Source organism: Protopterus annectens, chromosome 3.part1 (genome assembly GCF_019279795.1).
Source record: "Protopterus annectens isolate FY-2018-M chromosome 3.part1, PAN1.0, whole genome shotgun sequence".
Lineage (NCBI taxonomy): Eukaryota > Metazoa > Chordata > Ceratodontiformes > Protopteridae > Protopterus > Protopterus annectens.
This window is the reverse complement of record NC_056732.1, coordinates 1,634,358,233-1,634,384,256: the sequence shown is the minus strand read 5'-3', so window position 1 is coordinate 1,634,384,256 and position 26,024 is coordinate 1,634,358,233. Positions and strand designations below refer to the sequence as shown.

At 36.0% G+C, this 26,024-nt stretch overlaps 1 protein-coding gene across 5 annotated transcripts in view; it reads right to left on the bottom strand.

Annotated features, from left to right (window-relative positions):
• CDK14 (cyclin dependent kinase 14) overlaps positions 1-26,024 on the bottom strand; it is a 3,129,234-nt gene that overhangs the window by 2,196,362 nt on the left and 906,848 nt on the right. For all 5 annotated transcript variants that reach the window (XM_044067657.1, XM_044067661.1, XM_044067659.1 and 2 more), the window contains one exon: positions 19,505-19,584. In XM_044067657.1, the coding sequence (XP_043923592.1) occupies positions 19,505-19,584 (80 nt within the window). The remainder of the gene's footprint in view (positions 1-19,504; positions 19,585-26,024) is intronic.

Sequence of the window (26,024 nt, the reverse complement as noted above, 5' to 3'; positions counted from 1 at the left end):
CTGGCAGACATCTGCAATAAATAAACTCTATAACAAAAGAAATAAATTGCTGTCCAGGGCCAAGAAGAAGCAGGTGCTCAACTGGAAGCAATCTCTCCTTAGAATGAACAAACAAATAAGAGCACTAGTGAAATCCTCCAAAGCAAACTTTGAGTACAAACTGCCCACATCTACTAAAAACAATCAAAAGGCCTTTTTCACATATATCAGCAATCTCAAAGGAACCACACAGATCTGCTCAGAAATGGTGGTCAAGGACACCACAAACTCAAACACCGTGGATATAGCCAACCCTTATCTCCAGGGAGCAAGTCAGCACTGCCCTCTCAAAGAAAATATAAAAAAAAAAAAAATACAGCCTCTATGGGACTAGATAACATCCCAGGCTGCATCCTACATGAAATCAGGCAGGAACTTGCAGCACCATTAGGTACCATATTCAACCAAAGCCGGAGTACCAGCTTCTTCCCAGCTGAGTGGAGGACAGCCACTCTCATCCCTTTGCACAAAAGTGGAGTGTGCACAGATCCAGGAAATTATAGACCCATTAGCCTAACTAGCCTGATCTGCAAGGCCATGGAATGGATTATCATGGATTTTATTAACAAGGACATTGGCAACCTCCAGACACTCACTCCCACACAGTTTGGTTTTGCAAGGGGAGGTCATGCATGTTAAATTTGGTCGACTTCTTTGAAACAGTCACTAAAGCAAAGGACGAGGGGAAGATGCCCTGATCACAGAATCTGATACTGTAATATCATATAATGGATCACAGGCAATCTTAAAGTTTCATAGGCGTTATCTGAGCAGATCTTCAAAACCTTAATTATTGTTAGAGTCACAGTTGTTAAGCAACAAGCTAGATGTTATGCAACTTTTAAGCAATGGTATGGCATCTAGGTCAAAGGGTGTCATTGATCTGTTGTACTCTGCTCTTATCAGACCAATCATTGAGTACAATGCCCCCTTCAGTATGTATCTGACCAGGCATATGCAATAATTTTAGTGTCCACAGAAATTTCAAACAAAAATAAAAACAGAATATGCATGTCCTACATAGTCTGCCCCTCGAGGTCTTATCCTGATAGCCCATCTCCAACAGATTACTGAGAGGCAATCTCTGCCTTACCTACAATGCATCCTCTGATCTAGCCCTTATAGGCCTATGGCACATCCACTAAGCAAATAGCATCTGAAACACGTGATGCAGAGGCCTATACCTAATCTGCAGCAAAAATAAGACATGCTTGATAGTTAGGTATGCGTCTCAACTCCTGGTCTGCCACCAGTGTCCCTATCAGAAAGAACAAGCTTGTAAATGCTCGACTCTTGTCTATGTAATAGCCCCTCAAACAAAATAAAAGGTATCATCATTGGTTCAAAACATTTAGTAAGTATAACTAATCTTAGCCTAGAAATCACCTAAGAACCAAAAAAAACTATTTAAATTTACATGAGAAGCATGTTGCAAACTGTCAGACACTGAAAAAAAAAAAACTCTGAGCTAAATGACAATTTTGACACATCATTTGGAGTGCAGAACTCATAGTGATAGAGGTTCACATGCAAGTCACTGTGATCTGTCAGCCTAAGAATTCAGCAAGCACAACAGTGCAGACCACACCATGCCAAAAGTGAACATAGACATTGTCTATTTTAAACCAGCAAACATAGTTAGTGTGCTTTTGTGGGTGTACTTTATCTTCAGGATGACACTTGAATGAACACGAATGGGCATCATTTTCAATCACCCTGACTTGTCCTTAAGACTGAAGCTAACATCCAGTTATAGCAGTAAATACTACTAAATTACTGTTTAAAATGTGAAGACCTGAACCAGTGATGCAACACCAGAAACAACAGCATTGTAAAACAAATATAAATTACTGCAATACTACATAAATGCTGAAGAAAAAAAATCAACAAAGCATGTTTTAAAAATCAATAACATTGTGTTACTGAAAAATACAATTATTGTGCTTTAATGGCGTTTAACAGAATGTAAGACATTTGAATCCCACTAAAGACAAGGGCCCAAAGCTGACTGCCAAAAGGAACTATGCAGTTATCCTCTTTACCTAGCTGTCACTGTACATTTGTTATTATCAATGTTGCATATCAGAATGACTGTATCATCAAAGACATTCTGATTTCAAGAGGATGAGGAATAAAAAGGTTTGACATAATGTTTAAAGTCTTTGCCTCATAAACACAAGGTACAAGATGTAATTCTGATCTTGGGTTATTGTCTAGGCTTAAACTGGCCCTTTAGGCCAGTTAGCCTAGTATTCACCTATGAACCTATAAAACTGACGATATGCACACAGGCACAGATTCTGTAAGCTGTATGACTTGCTAAACATTCTGCCATTAGTCTACTGAATAAAATTAATGGTTATGCTCACCAAAACCTAACAATTGTGGTTTATTTGGCATCTGTTAGGTTTCTAAAGTTATAAATAGGAAATCAGGACACACTGTTAAAAAATATATAGTGACACCCATAAAATGGCAACTGTTTATTATATATGTGTTAATGAAAAATCCAAGAAAAACTATATGGTTATAAGTCACATTAAGCAGCATAAAGTACCACCTCAGGTCTTCTCTGAAAGAGGTCACCAGCTTAGTGGAACTAACCTGGTTAACAAATGCTAGATAAATTAATAAATAAAATAAATGCATTCACAATTATATTACAAACATGGTGCTCATTTCAAGAAGAATTTGATTATGTTCTCACTGCAAAATCCTTTTAGTGATATACCTCATGAGCAGAATTTAGGCTCCTATTAAATGACCGAAGACACGCGTCTTGATTGAACTTGAAAGCACGAAAAGGCAAAATAGCGAAATGGCAAATAAGCAAATTCTTTCTCTAGGAAAGAAATCACTTGGCTGCTTCCATTACTTTGCTGTTTTCATGACTGTAGTGCAATCTCAGAGTAGGTATATTTAAGTAGGGGGGTTGGGGGTGGAGGGCGAAGGCCCCCACTTTATGTAATGTTTTAAATTTTTTTTATATTTTGTGGAACAGCTATTTTTTTTTCCCTTGGAAAAAAATCTCTGTTCTAAGCATTTTAGATTGTAAGCTTTCACTTACATGGGTTCGATAAATTATTGTTCGCTTTTTTAAGCATTCAGTGATTTAACATAGACCCGCAGAATTCTAGTGGAAAACAATGCACTCATTTTATACAGGGTTGAAGAAATAAAGACTTGAGGCAGAACAGTATTCCAGAAAATTATTGTTTCGATGTGTAAAGATATAAGAATGGGATCACTGGCAAAACTAAAGGCTTATCCCTAATGAATGTGGGACACATTTTTTTCCACAGTGATAAAAAAAAAAAAAAAAAAAAAAAAAAAAAAAAAACAGTAATAATGGAAACATCCCTGTGAAATATTTATCTTATCACATAATGAAGACAAGCAAGTAGTCACTAATTCCATGATTTAAAAAAATATGCCATTTACTCATACATCTTTAGTCCATTGATGCCCACTTTCTAAGAAGGCTCAGAGAGAAAATTCCATTTGTAAGATATATATATATATATATATATATATATATATATATATATATATATATATACACACACACATATATATATATATATATATATATATATATATATATATATATATATATGTATATGAATTACACTTGCAGGACAAGCTACAACAGAGAACCCTCCACATGTAGTGTATGAAACAATCATAAGATTTCAATATAATAATCTAACTGTTCAACTTATATTCTTACATTACAGAAACCATGATGTAGTTGGCAAGACAAAATACAATTTATACATAGATAAAGGAGTCAGACAGTGCAAAGGTTAGAATATAAATATAACAAAAAAATCACAACCCATATGAAGATGTTTTTGGAGCAGTACAAATCAAGGAAAATTATGAGTTTGTTAAATAACAAAAGGTAGCATACAGTTACAGAGATGTGTATGAAAGAACTACTGGTATTTTTTTTTATAATTCTTAATAACAATTTGAATATTAATGCCAAAATAATAACAAAGTCCTACTACAAAAATGACAATGCCGAAGAGTCAATATTCATAAAAACAAAAACTAGAATACAAATATATACACTTTTTAGAGCAAGTAATCTAAAAGTTAGTTGTAAGTTAAGTATTAAAACACACAGCTAATTCAACCACATTAAGTCAATGAGATTCAAGTAAACTATAGAATTAAATTTAAAATATCTTGTAAAGTCATCAACCATAATTTTTTATATCAGTTTTTGGAAATAGTCTAAAACACTTAATATATTCTAAAACAACTTATACAATTTGGCAACATAAAGACCCCACTAGTTTTTGGTAATGTACTTTTTCAAAAGGATATAAATATTCAAAAATACTTAAATCAGTGGAATTTAGTTTCTTAGGATGAATATGCAGTAAAGGGACCTGCCTGATTAATGACAAATCAGTATATCCACCTTTAGAAATCTTATCCTGTCATGTCAGGACCATAGATGATTTGAAAGATCTTTCTTAATGGCATTACATGCAGAACACATTGGAGACTGATCTGGAAAGAATGTTGCTTTCTTAAAAGAAGTTAGATAAGCATTGTTAAGAATCATAGATTGGGTGAAATACAACTTCTTTAATGGAATGAATTTTAAATTACTTAATTTGTATTAAGGAAGTTATTTTTATAACTAGCTATTAGCCAACACATCTTGAGGAAGCCAGTAGAAAGAAATCTGTTAAGTGTCCCAAAATTTAAAAATTATAACTGAATGATATACACAATCAGGTTAACTATAGAGGCATATCCTAAAGGAAGATTTAAGTCTTTTTGACTTGTTCTAAGGTTTGAAAGGAATCAGAACAAAAAGCATACAATGTTTTATCTTTAATATGAGGATGATTAGCAAGAGCAGTTATTTCATTTTTACAGTAATATTTGGATTTAAATGTATAGGTTGAAATAAGGAAATACACTGACTAGGTTAATTAACTTAAGGAGCTTATTAAAATCCATAACAATATTTACTACAACGTCATTAATTTTTGGATGTTTCAAATCCTGAGCTTATAAAAATGAGAGAGTGTTCCTGTTAATATTGCAAGTTTATTATAGGAGATTATTTTAATCAAGCTTATTGATTTAATAGTCTGATAATACAAATAAAAGTCTGCAAGACTTAGTTGTCCTCAAGACTTAGATGCAGTCAATTTATTGTAAGCAATATGTACTGATGTTTGGGCTCAAATAAACTTAGAGAGTTAACAATAGAGGTAAAAAATTCTTTAGAAGAATGCATATTGAATAAGAGCCTAAGAAAAATATTCATTTTAATTACAGCAACTTTGGATAAGAAAGAAATGTTTAGGCCTGCCATCTTTTAATATCCCCATTGATATTACTCCAACTTTTATTTATATTTAGTTGATAATTTAAAGATGTGTTATGAAGAAAGGAAATACCAAAGTATTTTAATGACATGCTTATCTTCAAGTCAGAATAAATTGACTGATTATTCTATTTGTAAGACTTTGTAATATTAAAGAGTAAAAGAGTACAGATTTTTGAAGATTTGGCTTAAAATTAGATTATTTAGAAAATACATTTATTGAGTGTATTATTTTTGGGATATTTCATGGCAAAGAGTGGAAATAAATGTTTAGATCATCTGCAAAAACAATAAAAGGTAGATTTATTTTAAATGGTTGGGGAAATTTATTAGTAAGTATTATGGGCAAGTGTAATTAATAGAGGTTCTAAATAAAGATTAAATAGATATGGTGAAGGGAGACAGCCTTGTCTTAACCCATTTTTGCTACACATGAGTTGTGAGTAGAGTTTGTCAATAAACAGCCTGGTAAAAGGATTTTTTCAAAGACACTGAATATGACTTATAAACTTGTGTAGAAAACTAAATTTATCCATAATGACCAACAGAAATTGGTGACCAAGTCTGTCAAATGTTTTGAAGGCATCTATGGCTAAAACACAAAAAAACTTGCTTGTGATTGTAATTTAACACTTGTAAAAATGGAATAGTTATAGTATGATCATTTAATTGCCTATTATTTAGAAATCCAGAGTGCAAATGGGAAATAAGAATGGGTAGAATTACTTTAAGTCTAATAACCAGAACAGAAGCATAAACTTTTACATCATTGTTATTAAGGCTAATTGGTCTAAAATGTAAAGGATCCCTCAGATCTTCATCCTGTTTAGGAATAAGGATAGTTTTGACTGGTTATGATAAAGGTAAGAAATACTAAAGGTTGCTTATATGATTATACAACCTAAGTAGAAATTTAGAAATAATATTTGGAAATTATTTATAAAATTCATAATGTGACTTTACAGTATGATCATTAAAATATAATTTAAAATTGTTAAGAGTGGAGACTGTATCTTGATGATTTCAGCTAATGAGTTTGAAAGCAATTGAGGCTAAGGTTTTGGCTTCATAATGTGACAACTGCTGTAAATACACCTTTTTAATTTGATGCTGAAGATCTGAGTTATTGAGTATGAGCTGCTGATATGACAATTTTGATAACTGGTAATCGAGAGCCTACTCTTTTTGTTTGTAAAGTTTATTATAAAAAGAAGTTATGGAGATTATGACTCTTCTTAACTGAGATTTTAATGCTGCCTATTGAATATCAAAGCTAATTGGCTCACTTTGAAAACTATTATAACAATTATTAAGTATGTATGACCTCTTCCTTTTGAAGGAGGGCTAAAATTAAGACTTAGTTAAAAGTTAAGTTTATTTTATTTAATGCCCAGTTACTATCAAGAGTTAGAGAAACTTTGAAGTGATCCTAAAACATCTGTGATTAGTAATAAAATCAGAAATATCAGCAGTTGATACATCAGATATTAAGAAAAGGTCAATTCTTGGCGATTATTTATCTCTTCCTGAAGAAAAAGGTAAACTTGTTAGTCTGCTTGTTTGTTTAAAATCTATTACTGTTAAAGGTTCCACTAAATCAAAGTCACTTATTAAATCAAGAATAGAAAAATAAACATTGTGGTTCACATAGCAGGAGTTATTTGAGCAATCTTTCATAGGGTTGAGAATTGAATTCCAGTCTCCATCTATAATAAAACAGTGTATACATTTGAATTCATTAAGAAGTTTATGCATATTGGTAACTGAATTCACCTAGTCTATGCACAGAGCATATAGATTACAGATAAATATTTTCTTAATGTATAGATTCTTAATTGTAAAATAGCACCATCTGCCATCAGGATCAGCAGTAAACATACTTATATTCTTCCTGAATGAAGATTTCATACAAACAGCAACACATCCACTATTCTCTGAGTTACCAGCTGCCATGGCTTGCTTTGTCCATCTTTCTTGAGCAAAGCATCCCATTGTTGAATTTTCATATGGGTCTCTTGAAGGAAAATATGCTGAGCTTCAGATTTATCAAAGGGATGAAAAGGAAGCTTTCTCTTATGGATTGTAACCCATTAACATTCCAAGAATCAATTGTCCAACAAAAAGCTATGAAAGATATAACATTTAATTTCTGCAAGAGTAGGTAAAGTGGTAATTTGGACAGAAATGTTTACAAAAATAATAGGATTTCAATGGTACTCTCTTATAATATATAAACAGGCTGGAATTATATATAAAATTGTATCTGGTATTACATATAAATAATAGACAATTAGTCAAGTAGATTCAAGAAATCAAGACCTATTTAAACTACACACATTTCAAACCAAATCTTGCCTGCATTATTTAGCAACTTGAATATATTTACTCCTCCCACCACCCCCAGAGGGCCTAACCCAAACACCCATAATGGAGAAGAGTTAAATGAATAAAAATAAACAACAGTTAAACTACTATCTAGTATCTGACTGGTTGAAAATACCATGCACCACTTATGAATAATGGTTAAAAACATTCAAGATTACTCAACCAGTTAACTATAAGCACACCTTAGAAAGAAAATCCCACACATCTCTATTCATTCGCTTAATAGAGCAATTCAAATACAATACATCAGTTCAAAGCTCCTGAATTGGCTTGATCAAACTAGAAGTACAAATCCCAAACTAAAAAAGATAAAAGAAATGAAAGATAGCATAACAGAAATATTAATGGGTATATCAGTTTAAGAACAAACTGAATCAGAACTCTTAAGGAATGCAAGGAAAATGACAACTTGTACATAATTAACTTGACTCAATCCTAGATTAATACCAAGGTTTGAGTGTGTTAGAGATCATTATTTATACCAAAACACTGTTGTGATTAGTTAGGCAGGCATCTTCATTTAAGTTTCACCTATATGGTTTCAAATACAATTCACTGTGTGAACGAGCCATCATAAATGAATCTGTATGACTAATATATAATAAATTCACCTACCAGAATCACAGGCCTAAAGCAGATGGCCTATGCTGACCATCTAAAAAAACTCCACCTATACTCCATCACATATCGTCTACTCAGAGGTGATCTCTGCTTAACATACAAGGCCATGTCAAACCCAGGGCTGTTGGACATGCTACACTTAAATAAATCCCAATCCCTCAGAGACACATGCTCGGGGGATCTAAACCTTGTCATCACAATGAACAAAACATGCTGGAGGGATAGGTTCCTGACCCAGAGACTCCCCAGACTCTGGAATAGACTGCCCATACATGTCAAGCAGAGCACCTCTTTGGCCCTCTTCAAAAGGAACCTTGATGATTGGATAGGAGATAGGAAATTCACCCCAGGGATCACATCAGTTGCTCTGCTAGACAGGGGTCCAGGGAAGTAAATACTGTTGAAAGAAATAGCCAGGGAATTGTTATGGCTAGGCTTGTATAGTCCCTAGGGCTGATAGGTTAGTACCAACCTATGAACCAATTGTTCAAGAATAATAACCATGATCAACTTCCAATCCCGCTAGATTTACTTACTATCATGGCTGGACAGATGAGCACTGAAAAAGAAAACCAGGTGGCTCCTGTAATATGACTACTCTAATGGTTCCGTTATGTCAGTGGATAGCAACCCAGCACAATTGGTATGCAGAGCCCTACCCAAGTACTAGCCAGAACAAGAACATTGTACAAGGCTGTCAGAGTAGGAAAAAGACCACACTGTTTTCCCCATGTTCCGCAGTGAAACACCGCAAGAGAATCATCCGTGCAACTTATCCAATTAATTACTTTAAAATATAGTATAAACTTGACAGTTACACAAAGAACCTTTTGCTTTTGATTTTGGGCACAGAATCACAGAAATGGCTAATAAATATTTAGAACTCCCTTAATGAATTCCAGTTATAGGTTCCAGGCTTCATACTGTGAATCTTACAACATCAAAAATATAAATGTGTTTAGGGGAAGTAAGTCCAAAACTGCTGAATTCCAAATAATTCCCCCCTTCTCCAGGGTACACTGATCTTGGAGTTAGTATTTATAAGTACAGGGTGCAAGGGATGCACATTGTGAGTGTCAAGTACCTTGCTCCCTGCAAAAAATCCTTTTAGTGAGTAACACTGAGTTCCTGTTTTAAGTGCTAATTGCATTTACATTTCTGACACTTTGGGACTGACAGTATACAGTCTTGAACTTCCAACAGGTTCCTAAAGCCCAGCATTAAACAGCTACATGAGAAAGGGAAAATTAGACATTCACAGAGTACACTTAAAAACACTCTTGCATGCTTAAAGAATTTCATACTGTAAAATTAAAGAAGACTTGTGTAATTTCCCATAATCCACAGTGAAACAGAGTCATACCACCCCCCTTCTGTCTTATAAAATTTATAATTCTAACATAAATATATGTACTAAAAACATAATAAAAAAGGAAAAAAATCAGAATTCACGTGCTGTGCTACCATATCAATGGCTGAACACAAGCACTACTGCCTAAACTAGGAAAATAAAATTATTTATTTACCATCCTAAACAACATCTCCGTGTGAAAATTAGCATACAAAATGTTATGTTTATGCACTCGTGATGAAAAAGACTGCATGTCTCATAAAAGAAGCAATTTCTTGGGTTCATAGGCTCATAGATAAGTATTAGGCTAGCTGCCCTTGTGGATCATTTTAAGCTTAGCCAGTTTCCCTTTTTGTGATTGAAATAACCTATCTCATTTGGTCATAGATTGTACATTATGGCTTTACCCATCCCATGGTCAATAATTCTATATTACCACTAATGAGATAATGAGAAAATATATGATATACACACACACACACACACACACACACACACACACACACACACAGACATATATATATATATATATATATATATATATATATATATATATATATATATATATATACATACACACACACACACACAAACACACACACACACACACACACACACACACACACACACACACATATATATATATACATACATACATACATATGCATACACATATAATATAAATGCACATCACTTCCCAGTAAAAAGCTATACAAATACAATCCTCACAACACACTGGAAACCCCCAAATACAAACTTCATCAGCCATCAGCACTCCATAACAGTATACAACACAATAAATTAACACAATTGCACTGCTATAGCAAACAAAATCACACACTTTACAATGGTCAGTATTAAATGAACTCAAGTGAAGTACTTTGCTGAAATTGATATAGCTATTTATACATCTCTCTCATTTTATACACACACACACACACACACACACACACAATCTATATATACATATATATATATATATATATATATATATATATGTACATGTATATGGGTTCCCTATGGTAGACCAACAGCTCAGAAGATCGACAATCACATCAATGACGCCAGAAGACTGACGGAGCAGATAACCGACAACTTGTAATCCCGACAGCGAAAACACCGACATGGGAAACGTGTGAGCACGACTCTGTAAGTGTGGGATAGTGAGGGATTTAGGGTTAGGCTGCGGGTAAGGTGTGTGCGCGATAGTGAGGGATTTAGGGTTAGGGTGCGTCTAAGGTAAGTGTGCGATAGTGAGGAACTTAGGTTTAGGGTGCGGGTAAGGTAAGTGTGCGATAGTGAGGGACTTGAGGGTTAGGGGCGGATTAAGTGAGTTAGGCTTAGGGTGCGGGTAAGGTAAGTGTGCGATAGTGATGAACCTTAGGTTTAGGGTTAGTGCATAGATAGTTGTGTGTAAGGTGTAGTGTAGGTTTTTAGGTTGTTGGTGTGCTTGTGTTGTGTGTGTGTTGTGTGGAACAGCAAACTTTTTGTTTTGTTAACTGTCGGGATTGTGGTTTGTCTGGCATGTGAACTTTCGTGTTTTTGCAGCTTCATTCTTGTGGTGTCAGTGTTGTGGTTGTCGGTGTTGTGTGCTGTCAGTTTAGTGTAGTAGACCCATATATATATATATATATATATATATATATATATATATATATATATATAACCAAACACACCACAAACGATAGTTATGTAAACACAAACCCAACGAAATTCCGGAAGGACCACAAGAGCAGCTAAAATAGCATGATAAAATCACTTCTTCACTTCAAAGTTAATAAAAACAGGTTTAATAAGAAGGTTGTGAGCGCTTTCGCAGAGTTCAAACATATATATATATATATATAGTTATAAATTTTTAATAGTATAAATGTTAGTATTTTGTATTAGTTATATTTATATTATCAAGTTTGAAAGTATTTTATATACAACAAGTGTAAGTGTTTGATGGGAAATGTTTTGTATTGTGAGGGTATATTACTTTAGGAATAGGTGTGGTAGTCATTTTAAATGTTTTAGACATTTTCATTGGCTAATTAACTAATTGATGAAGTATATAGTTCCTGTTGTTGAATTTATTTGATGTCTGATGAAGCAGAGGTGAACTCTGCGAAAGCGCTCACAACCTTCTTATTAAACCTGTTTTTATTAACTTTGAAGTGAAGTGATTTTATCACGCTATTTTAGCTGCTCTTGTGGTCCTTCCGGAATTTCGTTGGGTTTGTGTTTACATAACTATCGTTTGTGGTGTGTTTGGTTATATACATCTATCGGGAGAAGAGGCATGGAAGACACAAGGCAAGAAGTGGTGAATTTATTGGAGGATGCTGATTCACATAATAGAATGAGGAACTTTCTTGCTATGGATTTGAATCCGTTGTTGCGAGTCAATATGAATGAGTCGCTACCTACGGCAACTATGGAGGACACTAATGAAAGAACTATAAGAACTTTAAAGAAAGATATTGAAAATAATATATATAAATACAAGCGTTTGGCATGTCAGAGGTATCACCTTGAGGCCAGCTTACAATATAAGGTGATACCGAGGGGTCTAAGGATCCTAAATATGCCTACTTACGGAAGCTTGTATCCAGAACTCCTAGTAAAGTGGCAGCAAATAAATATAGGAGCCAGCCAGGCGTACATGCAGTTATTACTTGACTATTTTCAACCAGAAGAATTCTCTTTGCGTGACATGATTATTGAACAACAAACTGAATTAAATGATGCCATAGGCTATGAGCAAACAGAGTTATTTCTGCATGATATAATAGATCGTGTGCAGAGATATGAAAATAATTTACTTGAAACTAAAAAACGCAAACTTATTAGAGATTTACAAGATTTCAAACATAACAATGTATTTGTATGGCCGAAAAATCCTACTGAAGTACGTGAAGTATCGCGAGATGAAACAGCAGAGACTAGGGGAAGGGCGAGACGAAGGAATGGTAAATCGCTTACAAATGATGTGGAAAAGAGACAAACACCAACTAAATCAACGTCGGCGAGATCCGATGAAATAGGAATACAATCTTTGGTCAATAAGGAATCGGATACTAATGGTGCCAGCACATCCATTATGCACCTTCAGTCCCCGGAAGGACCACCTTCAGTATATACTACTCCTGCAGATACGCTAAATAATAAGGAACAACGTACAGTTATTGGTAAACCTGTAAACTTGGGGACAGATGTTAGAAGGAAAATTCCATTGGAGAAATCTGCTGCTGAAAACTTCCCTTTAGCACCACTTCCCATTCGACAGGGAAGGAAACGCTCGTTGGATGTGGAGGAACAGAAACATTCGAAAAAGAGAGAACAGCCCCAGGTCAGCAGGTATGTACTTTAACGAAGTTATGGAACCACACAACTTAGTGTGGAATATCTCAAGTTGTGCGTTGAATGATAGTGAAGTCGACTTACTAAACAAAGGTATGAAGTTCGTTCCCACCATGGAAACGGACGTTGGTGAGATTCTATTAGCAACTAAGTTATTTGCAAGGAATGTCTCATTGAAATTACTGTTTGGCAAAGAGAATTCAGCTAACGCCTGTGTGTTCAAACGTAAGAGCGACTTTGTACCACATTCACCTTCCAACGTTGAACTGTTTGTTAAAGCAATAGAAAGATCTATATATGCCGGACTTGAGAAAAAAGATCACAAACTGACAGATAATTTGACCGTTTCTGAGAGACAAGCTTTAGAAAAACTTAAACAAAATAAAGAGATAGTAATAAGACCTGCTGATAAGGGTGGCCCTACAGTAATCATGGATACTTCATTTTATTTAAAGAGCATGGAAGGGATGCTGTCAAGTGAAGCGTATACTAGAATAACATTTAACCAAGTTTGTTCTATCATTAATAAAATTAATGATACTTTACTTGACTGTAAACTTCATGGTTTGCTGACTGATGAATTATCAGAATTTTTCAGAGTGGAACACCCTTTTATACCTAAACTCTATGGTTCACCAAAAATTCATAAGGATGCATACCACCCAGCATTCAGACCTATTGTATCTGGAGCTGGGTGGTCCACTGAACCTATCTCAATATTTTTGGATTCAGAATTGAAACGTGTTCTCAAACAATATGATTATATACTGACTGATACAAGACATTTTTTGTCCAGTTTATATGAGTTTCTTAATGACGTAGATATGTCAAATGACTATATCTTGACCACTATGGACGTTGAATCACTATTTACGTGCATTCCGAATATTGATGGAATAAGGATGGTTAGAGAGCTATTATCAAAATGTGAATGGATGGATGCCCATCGAGTAGACTTTATTTGTACTTTACTTGAATTAGTACTAGAAAATAATGTCTTTCTGTTTGATAACAACTTTTATATTCAGAAGAGTGGGATTGCGATGGGCACGAGTTGCGCTAATGCCTACGCTAATTTAGTCATGGTAGCGTGGGAACAGGAAGAAATTGTTAAGTGCAAGCAAGTTCTATGTTATAAGCGTTTTGTAGATGATTTGTTTTTTCTATGGCATGGCCATGAATCATCTTTGAAAACATTCCATGAGCAAATAAATAATAGTAGCCCATTCCTTAAATTCACATTAGAATATTCAAGGGACAGAATGAAGTTTTTAGATGTATTGATTCTAAGGTCTGATGGAGGTTATAATACAACAGTCAGTCGGAAGGAGTGCTATAGAGCTTCTTTCCTTCATGCTACTAGTATGCACAAACCATCAACATTTGCTAACATAGTTAAGGGACAGGTTTTTAGAATATGTAGGTTATGTAATGATCAATCATTATTAAATGAGGAATTAGCAAATTTAAAATTATATTTTTTAGCAAGGGGGTATAATGAAATTCTGATAGATACCCAAATATCAGAAGTGTTAGCAGAGCGCAATACTAGAGCCAAACCATATTTCTCTAGTAATAATGTACAAATTAAAGAAGTTGATAATACTGAGTCTCATCAAAATGTGAGTATTATTGTTCCTTTTGGGTCTAATGTTAGTGGTTTTAAGAGAATATTTTATGAAAATTGGAACATCTTAATGGTTGATGACCAGACAAGAGCAGTTGTGGGTGAAAAACCAAACTTTGTTTTTAGTAATATGAAAAATCTGCAACAACAGTTATGTTATCGGAACACTACTAGCATACCTAGATATATTAATTCACCAATAGGGGGTACTAAGAAATGTGGGTCCTGTCCACAATGTGCTTTTGTGGATGAGTCAAGGTTTTTTAGGGACCCCAATACTGGGCGACTTTGGGAAATCAAGAATAATAGCACATGTCGTACCCGGAATATAGTATATGTAGCCCACTGCATCAAATGCTTTAAATTTTATATAGGTAAAAGCAATCGAACCCTTAGAGAAAGAATCAGGGATCATTATTATTGTGTGGCAAGGGGTCATGACTATAGTGCTATTTCTAAACATATTTTAAATGAAGGCGAGGATCATAAGTTTTATTTTCAAGTGCTACACATTCAGTACCCTAACATTAGATTAGGAGATATTGTTAATCTCACCGAACAAGCTGAAACAAGGTGGATTTTAAGATTAGGCTCACATAGGGGGTATGGATTAAATGACCATGTTAGTGTAAAACCAATACTTAAAGGTAGGAGATTACGCTAAGCTGACGTCATGTTTATCCCAAGCTTATTTTTATTTTGTATATAAATATATAGTGAGGACATAGTGTTATTTATAGAAGTGTGTCCATTATTTATTTATTTATATACAAACAAACATATATATATATATATATATATAGTTATAAATTTTTAATAGTATAAATGTTAGTATTTTGTATTAGTTATATTTATATTATCAAGTTTGAAAGTATTTTATATACAACAAGTGTAAGTGTTTGATGGGAAATGTTTTGTATTGTGAGGGTATATTACTTTAGGAATAGGTGTGGTAGTCATTTTAAATGTTTTAGACATTTTCATTGGCTAATTAACTAATTGATGAAGTATATAGTTCTTGTTGTTGAATTTATTTGATGTCTGATGAAGCAGAGGTGAACTCTCTTGGCGCTCTAACCTTCTTATTAAACCTGTTTTTATTAACTTTGAAGTGAAGAAGTGATTTTATCACGCTATTTTAGCTGCTCTTGTGGTCCTTCCGGAATTTCGTTGGGTTTGTGTTTACATATATATATATATATATATATATATATATATATATATATGGATATGTATAAGTGTAGATATATATATGTATGTGTGTGCAATCTTGTTTTTTTCTGCATGTAGGGTATACACTTTTTAACAATTCAGCGATTCCACTGGACAATAAAAAGTATTTTTCAAACATGAGTGGGCTACATGCTTAAAAAACAAGCACAAACGAATATGTATAATGTTTACATATTCAGAATTTATGATTTTTCCTACCCAAAATTTTGAAAGGCTCCATTCAGATAATTGATGTTTCTGATAATCGACGTTCAGCTAATCGACTCTGTACTGTATATCGATATGCTGATCAGCTGTATTGTCGATCAAACTGTTGTCAAAAACACAGCTGTTGACTATACATAAAGTCAGTGTAACTAACGGCTCCCACGTGAGTATATGTTACTTGATCTAATGTACAGAATATCTAAACTGAAATGATCTAACATAACTGATCTAACCACGTTATCTAAACCAAAATAACTAAAAAGAAACATAGTTTTACTTTATTTATTTATTTATTTATTTTTTGCATAGGGGCAGCCCCCTGCACCCACAAAGCTCCCAAACTTTAAAATAAAAACTCCATGGTTGTACTACAGTGAAAGAAATGAAGATAAATACCCTGGAAGTAAGTCACCAGTTCATATAGTACAGCACCCTGTGATAAAGCAAACTGCAGTATTACTTCTAAATCTATAAACAAAACTAGTACAAGTGATCAAAAAATCATGAATGTTCCTTAATATCATATAACTGGTAAAATGGATGACATACTCTCATTAGATTGTCTGTAATTTAAATCACATCTTTTAGACCTCTTGTGATTAGACCACTTGAATGGAGCTCATATGTTTCTGTGTATGTGTTAACCTTATAGCACATGTATTCTCTCAAATATTAGTGCTTTCTCTTCACTCTTTCTGAATATCAACATTACTCTGCACCATTTGCCAGGTCAAAAAGTTCATTAAAAATTATTAGCATCCCATCAAGAAATATTTGTCTCATTTCATCATAAAACCTTTTATTTCCACAATCTGACACTGGCCTGGTAATATTAAATAATAAGACATATGTTTGTTATACCTTAGCTTTTTCAATACCATTAGCTTGCCTTAGCCTTCCTATGCTTTACTTGACCCATGTCCAGGGCCACTGAGAAATTCAAGGAGGCTGGTACAGCATCATACATAGTCAGAGAGCATGTCTAAACTTCCCTGCAACCTTGCAAGCTCTGCTATGGCTGCCTTTAGGAGAGGCATATGCATGCTTTCATGCTTTCAAAGCCTCCATATCAAGCAGCATAACCATATCCGGTGCAGAGAAAACCAGGCTCTTCACACTACATGATTGAATACGTGACAAATTAAGGCTGTTGAAATCACTACTAATGGATGTTTATGTTTTTTTATTGTGGTATATAAATAACACTATTAAAATAGGAGACAGTTTCTTCTGCCTAACAGCATCTTTAAGCAGGTTTTACAATTTAATAATATACTGCGTCCAAGACAAATATCTCATGTTATGCATTATCATTTGTTATGCATATCACATAACATTTATACTATATTAATTTCACTATAACTTGACTTAGCGGATCTACAATTCTATGCATTTGTCCACAAGTTCAGAACAAGTTGCAACAGCCTCTACCATTTAAATACAATTTAGTACAGAAAGTGGAATAACAACTGGGTTCAAGTGATAACACCATAAGGAGAAATGAACTAGTAGCTGTACAGAGCTGATCATGCCTTTTACAGGTTATTGTCTGACAGCATCCACATGTAACTTCTGAAGATTTGGACATTTTTAAAGCTAAGGGAAGGTCATCAACTAGAAAGAATTGGAAAATAAAGCATAATCTGCAATGAAAATTTTGAGAAGGGGTCTCAGAATGAAGATACTTCATTAATGTAGGAGGAGGGTGAAAATGAGGTATAGAAAAGTTAAAAAAGTGTTGAAATGTTGAAAAAAGATGTATACATTTCAGAGGTAAATGTAAAGCTGCATTCAGGAATTCATTCATTTTTCTTTGCCTACTGTATTCTATTCCTGACCATGGGTGCCTGAAAGCCAGTCCTGGTAAATATTGAAAGTGAGGCAGAAAACCAGTTCTAGATGGAGTGCCATCCACTGAACGATGTGCACATATGTACAAACGTCCATGTATTACAAGGCTAACAGTTCACTTTCGGCATGACTGTGGGATTGGGAAGGAAACCTGAGACTCTGGCAAAACCAAAACCCCATGTGAACATAAGAAAGGTATCCAGGCTCTGCAAAGAAATCAGTCCAGCTTGGGCATTAAGAAGAAAACCAACCACTGTGAAATGGTAATGTCAACTGCTGTACCACTGTGCCACTATAGGGACAAGATATGCCTGCGCGTGTGTGTGTGTGTGTGTGTGTGTGTGTGTGTGTGTGTGTGTGTGTGTGTGTGTGTGTGTGTGTGTGTGTGTGTGTGTGTGTGTGTGTGTGTGTGTGTGTGTGTGTGTGTGTGTGTGTGTGTGTGTGTGTGTGTGTGTATGTGTGTGTGTGCGTGTGTGCATGTGTGTGTGTGTGTGTGTGTGTGTGTGTGTGTGTGTGTGTGTGTGTGTGTGTGTGTGTGTGTGCACGCATGTGCGCTCCTATTTTTTGAACATACAGTAACAGTTGGTCTATGGAGCAAGCTCCTAGTAAGTGATGGACAGCAAAATAATTAGTGGACTTAATGCATAGGCTACCATCATGTCTGACCAACAGCTACCAAAGGAAATCCAAAGTGTGAACAGACTCCAGGTGTACTATCGTTATGAGTATTGTGGCCTGAAAGAAAACTGCAGGTGGCTATACATGGAATACATTTCATATAACACAAGAAATGTGTGATTGCCAGATTAATGTGATCTGTTCCACTACCCGTGTCTGAGTTACTGTTTCCATCCACATTTATAGAGAAGAAGGCTACAGCTGGATGGAAATTAATGCCCCAAAAAAGACTGTCCTTCTGCATGGGGAGAGTGTGGTACAAGCTCTTCTGTTTCAGTGGCACCTTTTGAATTTCTGGATGACTGGCTCAACCAAAGGTTACTGGGGAGGCACAGCCTGCCAGGCGTACAAAGCACTGTACTAATGGCACAGGTGGGTGGAAATGTGTACCTGTGCTTTGGTCCTGCACTGCATGCATATATATCTGGAGACCACCAACAGAAGAGGAAAAGTTAAGGCATATAGTAGAGAATATTAGCCAGATATGAATGGAGTCTTGCTAGCACCTGACCCCCCCCCCCCCCAAATACAGTCCAGCTAAGCAGGATGAAGATTCTGAATGTCACATTCTCAACAGAGGTCCCCATGACATAAGGTGGGATGTCAAAACATGAAAGACAGGAACAACAAATGGGTTATTTGGGTGGTGAGGGACTAGATAATCAAAGGATGCCAAATGCCAAACAAAAGACTGCCTTCCCAAATGACATACACATTGTGTGGCAAAGAGACAGGTTACTTGTGTATTAATTTATTTTTTCTTGTCCCGTTACTTATATTAGTGCTTCAGAATGTCAACTTAAAGACATACCTTCCCTGATGGCTGTAAAGGGTGTGCCCTCCTCTTCCTGCAGCCGAATCACCTTCAGTGCAACTAATTTTCCATTCACCCTGTATAAGAAAAAGCAACCAGTTCATCAAGGGAAAAAATGAGCTATCACTTTTCATCCATCATTTTAATTTCCACCTACAAAAGTTAATAAAAAAGCACTAGACTGCAACCTACAGGGGCAGTAAGTGCCATTTTTTCTGATAACCAAACCCAGTATAATACAGAAAGAAATTATACTCATAAATTATACTCCACTAGGAATATGGCAAACTTACATTATGCAGCAATCCAATTACTTCATCAGATTAAAATGCAGAACTGAATTTTGCAAAACAGAACAGGTGCATTAGCTCAATCCTCACAGGTTGTGAGGTCTTCAGCAGATGTGATTTAAAGAGTGACACCCATGACATTTCCAGTGGCTAGAAGTAAGTTGTTATTTCAAGCCCTTAAACACTGGATAACTAGCCAATCTAAAACTGTCAGCTGTATTCACAGAATTTAATTATGGTACCAGGGTCTGAGTCTTGAAATACTAATGGGAAATAGCACAGGAAGTCTGCAATTACTATTAGCACTGAATAAAGCTAAAGGTTATCTGTAAAAAAAATAGCTTACATTTTTTTTTGTATCCTGAAGGGAGGCTTGACCAAACAGGGGAAGCTATAGCCGAGTATTCTTTAATATTCACTGAGTACTTGAGGCAACTGCCCTTGATACGTATATGTGTGTGTGTGTGTGTGTGTGTGTGTGTGTGTGTGTGTGTGTGTGTGTGTGTGTGTGTGTGTGTGTGTGTGTGTGTATGTGTGCCTGTGAACCATTACCTTACCTTATCCTTACATGTAAACAAAAATAAATGCATCAACCATTATTCGTAAGGTTGCATGTTATGTAGTTTGGCACAGGAATACAATGGCACTAATATATAAACCAAACACAGTAAAAACAGTGAAATATAGTTTCCAATGGTTGTACATCAAATAAGGAATACTAGCATGGAGTTTAATTTGACACTACAGAAACACAACTTGCACCAAGAATCAAAAGCTGTTTGGTCATTATCCCATTCCCTCTGCGGTTATAGAATGAGGGTACACAAGAAAGATGTTTGAAAAAGAAGAGACATGCAAATAAAATACCCTATATTTCATTACTGTTTTTGAGCTGTTACTTGAAGTGAAATATCAGTACTACAATGCACAGGAACTGCCACAAAATTAGTTTAAAACTTAGAAAATTCTAAAAATTACATTACTTTTTTTTCACTTGTGGCATTAGAACTACATTTATGCAGGACTGTCACATCACTTAATGAGTAGTCCTTAAAATGTGGTTCTTATTTATGACTAGACACCAATATAATCTTGGGTCTTGAGGTTCTGGAAGCATTTTTTACTCAAAGGCAACACCTGCTAGCTTCCTTTTACCTGAGTCTTGTTACAAAAGTCATGCCTTACTTGGTCAGCATTATAACATCTGTACTAGGATTACCCACTAATGTTTTTTTTTTTTTTTTCTCCAACAGACAGACAAAACACTTAACAAGTAACTTAAAGTACATCATAACTTGCACTGTTTTGCAAGTGTTAAAAGTTGTTAAAACAGAATATTAGAAAAAAAGAAAGTTGTATTGATAACATAATCATTGTCAGAATAACAGTCCAAAGATCAAAAAGAAAAGAGCTAGTGGGAAGAAGGCCCCCTCCTGCCAGACCTGCTAGCAGTTAGTGCAGACAAATAAGGCTGTGAGTCATAGTTTCTGGGGTACAGGGTTTGATTCTCTCATCCATGGTCTAACTTGCTCAGCCACTTGGCTTACAGATATTGCAGATAGTGATAATATGTGATAAATTGATGCTAAATGGTGCTATAATATTAATTAATTATTATTGTCATTATTGGCTTGATGGCATATGCATGATGCCATGTAGTGTAGATGCCATGCCAGTGATGCCAACAGATAAACAATTATACCATACCAGCATTCATCATACAAGCAACAGAACAGATCTCCTTGCTCAGTGCATGACAAGCAGTGCAGGCTTGACAGTGGGTGGTGACAGGACAGCTCAAGCTCTCCTGGTGTACAGGTGAGGAGAGTATCAAGTATTCCTTGGTCAGTGCAGGGAAGATAGTACTCAATCACTCCTTGGTCAGTGCAGGGAAGATAGTACTCAATCACAAGCAAGTGCTCAAGTATCAGAACTTGGATAAGTAGAAGGTAACAAAGTAGAAGGCAGAGAGACATCATAAATGACACATGCATGACAAAGGACACAATAGGACACAGAGGAAAAAAAAGGCTGGAGTGGTCATTTAAGGTTGAGAGTACTTTTGGAACCGCATAATTGAATATTAGGGCATATTAATTAGAGTAGGCAGTATGGATATTGGGGCTGCTGCAACAGAGGGCATGAGGCAGCTGGGGGCTGGAATTAGGTCTCAGAAAGCTCAGCAACCAATATATATAAAAACGCTTGCATAAAAATAATGAAAACAACTTGATCACATTCTTCATCAGTCAAAGACAAAGGTCAAGAAGTAAAAGAACAAAGGAAAAAGTAGTATCTCGTGTAGTCTGCAATGATGATGCCATGCTTATTATGTCCTGATAGTTATCTCTATATGTCCTACAAGGTATCTCCAAACACACATACCAATATCCAAATTTACTAATATATTGGGATACCAGGAATATAGGTGCAAAACTTTCTACAAAAAAAGACATGCTAAAGGGATTATTACCTTGTCATGTTTGTACATGACATACCTTTCCTACTGCAATGATATTTCAAGATTTCTTTATTTTGAAAAAAGTATAAGAAGTTGTGGAATTCATACACTCACAATTAAGTTGAAATCAGAATACTATTAAAAAGTTAAAAGGGCTTCAGGGTATTGGAAGGCTGAAACATGAAAATAGAATTTGGGGTGCTTAAACATTTTGCACAAAATAAAATGCCTAACCTAAGGATGAGATAGAGGTTTGGTAGCTGAGATCACTTGGGTGGAGTAGAAAAGGGATAGAGGACACCATTGAGCTGGAAAGGGAGGCAGGAAAACAGCATCACAAGAAATAAACATTAAACAGCTAAAGATTTATAAAAGCAGAAATAGCAATAAACAGCAATCTAATACAATTAAAACCAAAATAAATCAAAAAAATATCATTCAACCCAAACAATTAAACATTTTCTAAACTTAATCCTCTAAAATGTAAAAATCCTTGTTTTTCTTAAACCAGGCACAATTTTTTCATCTAGCCATACTCCACTAACTATTCTCATTGATTTTTTTGCCTTTTTTTAAAATTAACCCGCCTTGAATTTAGACCCCATCCTTGCAGGCCTAAGGTGCACTTTGCCCATAATGCCATCCTCCCACCCCTGTTTCTCTCCTACCCCCAAACAATACTGCCACTTCAAACTCTACTCACAAACCCCCACTAAACCTCCAACCTACCCTTAGCCAATTTCACAACTAGTACTACTACTGGCTACCCTGGCTACTAGTACCACCCTTGCCTAACTGCCTGCCCTACCCCCTTAGTACTTCACTTTTCAACTTCATTAATACTCCTACCTTTGCAAGTCTCAACCAACTCCTAACTCGACAACAATTTTCTTGCTCTTTTCGCAAGCAAATTGCTGACTAGTCTATATGCTAACAGGTTAGTCAGATAACAACATCCAGTATTTTTGGCATAAAAGTTCAGATTGGTGGAAGAAGTCCTTCATATCCCCACCACATAATCATAAACCCATAAATCTATCTATCATCATGGCATTGCTATCTTCTGCTCTGTGTAAATTCTTGAAAATGTAATGGCTCTTGATCCAGTTCTCTAAAGCGGAGTTGCATCGCTAATAAAATGAAAAAAAAATGCTTGAAAAATGTATCCATCAGCATGGTTTCAGACTAAACTGGATAAATAAAATGTATTCACTAGCTCACTAATCCTTCTGCATTATCTCATGAAACAACTAAATACAAATATTCAATAACAATCTTGCAAATGCACTGTTAAAGATCTCATCTTCATTTGATACAGTTTCCACATCTCTTTCCTGTACAACTTTCGTCTCTTGACACATATCCTGCATTACACATTTTTTAAAAGTTACCCAAACATCAGACAATGTTCAGTAAAGTTTATTCTTCCTGCTTCTTCCTTTAAAGTGGACATCATCCACCTCCCCCTTCCTCCCAGCCCTCACTAATGGTCAGTAAAGTGGCAAGGCCCATGCTCTTTCCTCCTCACTCTAATCAACCATAAAACCATGATTTGTCCATTATCTGCTCATCCAGATATATACTTGTCCAGCTTTTATATCCACTATAAAAACAGCCACCAGATACTATGCCACTCTTGCAAATGATTCCTGACTTGTCCATCACATCACCAGAATTATACTATCCCAAACTAACTTTATAGAATCTCTTGTGCAAACCTCCTTGATACCCATTAATCTGTAGATCTTAATATCAGAATCATTCTCTGGAATACTGTCTTAATGCCTAAAATCTCACACAAACTTCTTATTTACTTGTATCAGCACTGCCTTTCTTAACAGGCACACCTATGGCTTCACCTAAAACTTCACTCTTAATTGACAAAATAGTACACTGCAATAACTTATCTGTGCAGTCTACTGCAGGCATGCATCTAACTTCTGCTTTTTCTATGGCTTCCGTTTTTCTACCACCTGCCCTTCTAACCTTCCCACTGTATCTCCATAAACTATCTCTAACCCACTGCTTCTCTCTCCTACTAGATCTTTCTAAGAACAATTAACTAAAAACAAATCAATAACAACTTCTATCAAAACACTCTCTGGAACTATCCTGTCTCCATTTCTATTCTCTTAATCCACAACAACAGATATCAAAGCAACTTCCCACAAAAATCCTTCCAAAAACAACTTACATAATTTTAAGCAAAGTATGGCTAATTCCTGCTCTGCACCCATATAATATAACATCCCATAATTCCCTCAGAGGTCAATTCCTCATACCCATTCCAAACATCCCTTCCCCTTATATCTAGGAACATATCTGCCCCCTCAGCTTATTCCTAAAACTCAGGTCAGCCATGGGCATCAGTATCATTTCAGCAATTATTGCAGGCCACATCCCTTCCCAAACTAGCAGGAAATTGCAGCACCCTATTCACCCTTCCCCTCCAATTAGGGATGCAAGGATTTGGAGGGCCTGAGTGGAGGACAGCCACTGCCAAAGTGCAGCCACTGCCATCCACATCCACCTTACAGGCCAATCCTTTGCCACCATTGCTAACTAGCCTGGCCTGCAAGCCAACCTCATGGACTATCCAATGGAGACACAAGGCACCTCCAAAACACCAAATTACTGATCCATGCAAAACAGCTTTTGGGAAGGAGAAGTCATGAGAAAAGAATTTGTGATCTTTAAGACAGTGCTCCAAGGCAAGGACAAGGGGAAGACGGCTGACAGCCTACCTTGACCTGGAGCTGCTTGACCAGACACGATTGCCCACTTTTTGCATAATTTAAAAACTCTCCTCAACTAGGAGACAAGCTATCAAGCCAGCCATGCTCAACAAGCTCAATACTGGAGACTACTTTGGAGTCAAATAGTCTTGACGTAAGCAAAGCAAACTTTGCATCAAGCTAGCGGAAGTGTAGGGGGAAAACTAGTATGGGACCTCTGTTGGGTGGGGATACTTTTCTGGAGTGTAGCTGAGGGAGTGAGGTATGGACTAAGTTGTTTGCAACTGCTGCAAAGCCCAAGTGATCAAATCCCCTAGTGATGGGGTCCCCTCAAGACAGGGTCTGGCTCACAAATGATTGGTGCAGAGACACATGACTCTCTGAAGTTGAAAAAAATGCATCATATTTCCTTTTGGGGAGAGTGATGTACACAAGGTCAGAAAAATTAATAACAATGGATTTGGGCACCAATCGGGGAAGTGAGAGATTTGGCATCAGGTTGATAGTAACCTTGACTTTGACCACCATGTTGCTTCCCACATCATGAAAAGCTTCCTATGTGGTCACCCCACAGTAATAAGGGATATGGCAACCTCATCCTAAGGAGGCACCAACATGCCATCCGGATTGCCTTAAGGCCCAAAGCCCCCCACCTTTTTGGCCTCATTTACCAATTCTAAGCTGCAAGGAGACAGACGGGCCTCACTTGGAGACCATAGGATCCTTCTATCTACCACACATATATAATAACCATACATCCCAAGTATATTTCCCCCTATCCTCTCAATAGTGACCCTGGCTGGCATACCACGAAAGCAGGGAGTGATCCTGGACACACATGTTCACTACCTGCCTGAAGCTCCAGGGCCTCAACCTCAAGCAACTCCACTAACCTGGTCTAAAAGCCCTATCCTCTAATCATTTTCATACAGAGTCCTCACTTTGTGTCACCCATCACTCCTCACTCCTCTCAAACATATCACCTCTTACCTCTTTACAGTGCAAGAACAAACCCTGAGGGATTCTACCCA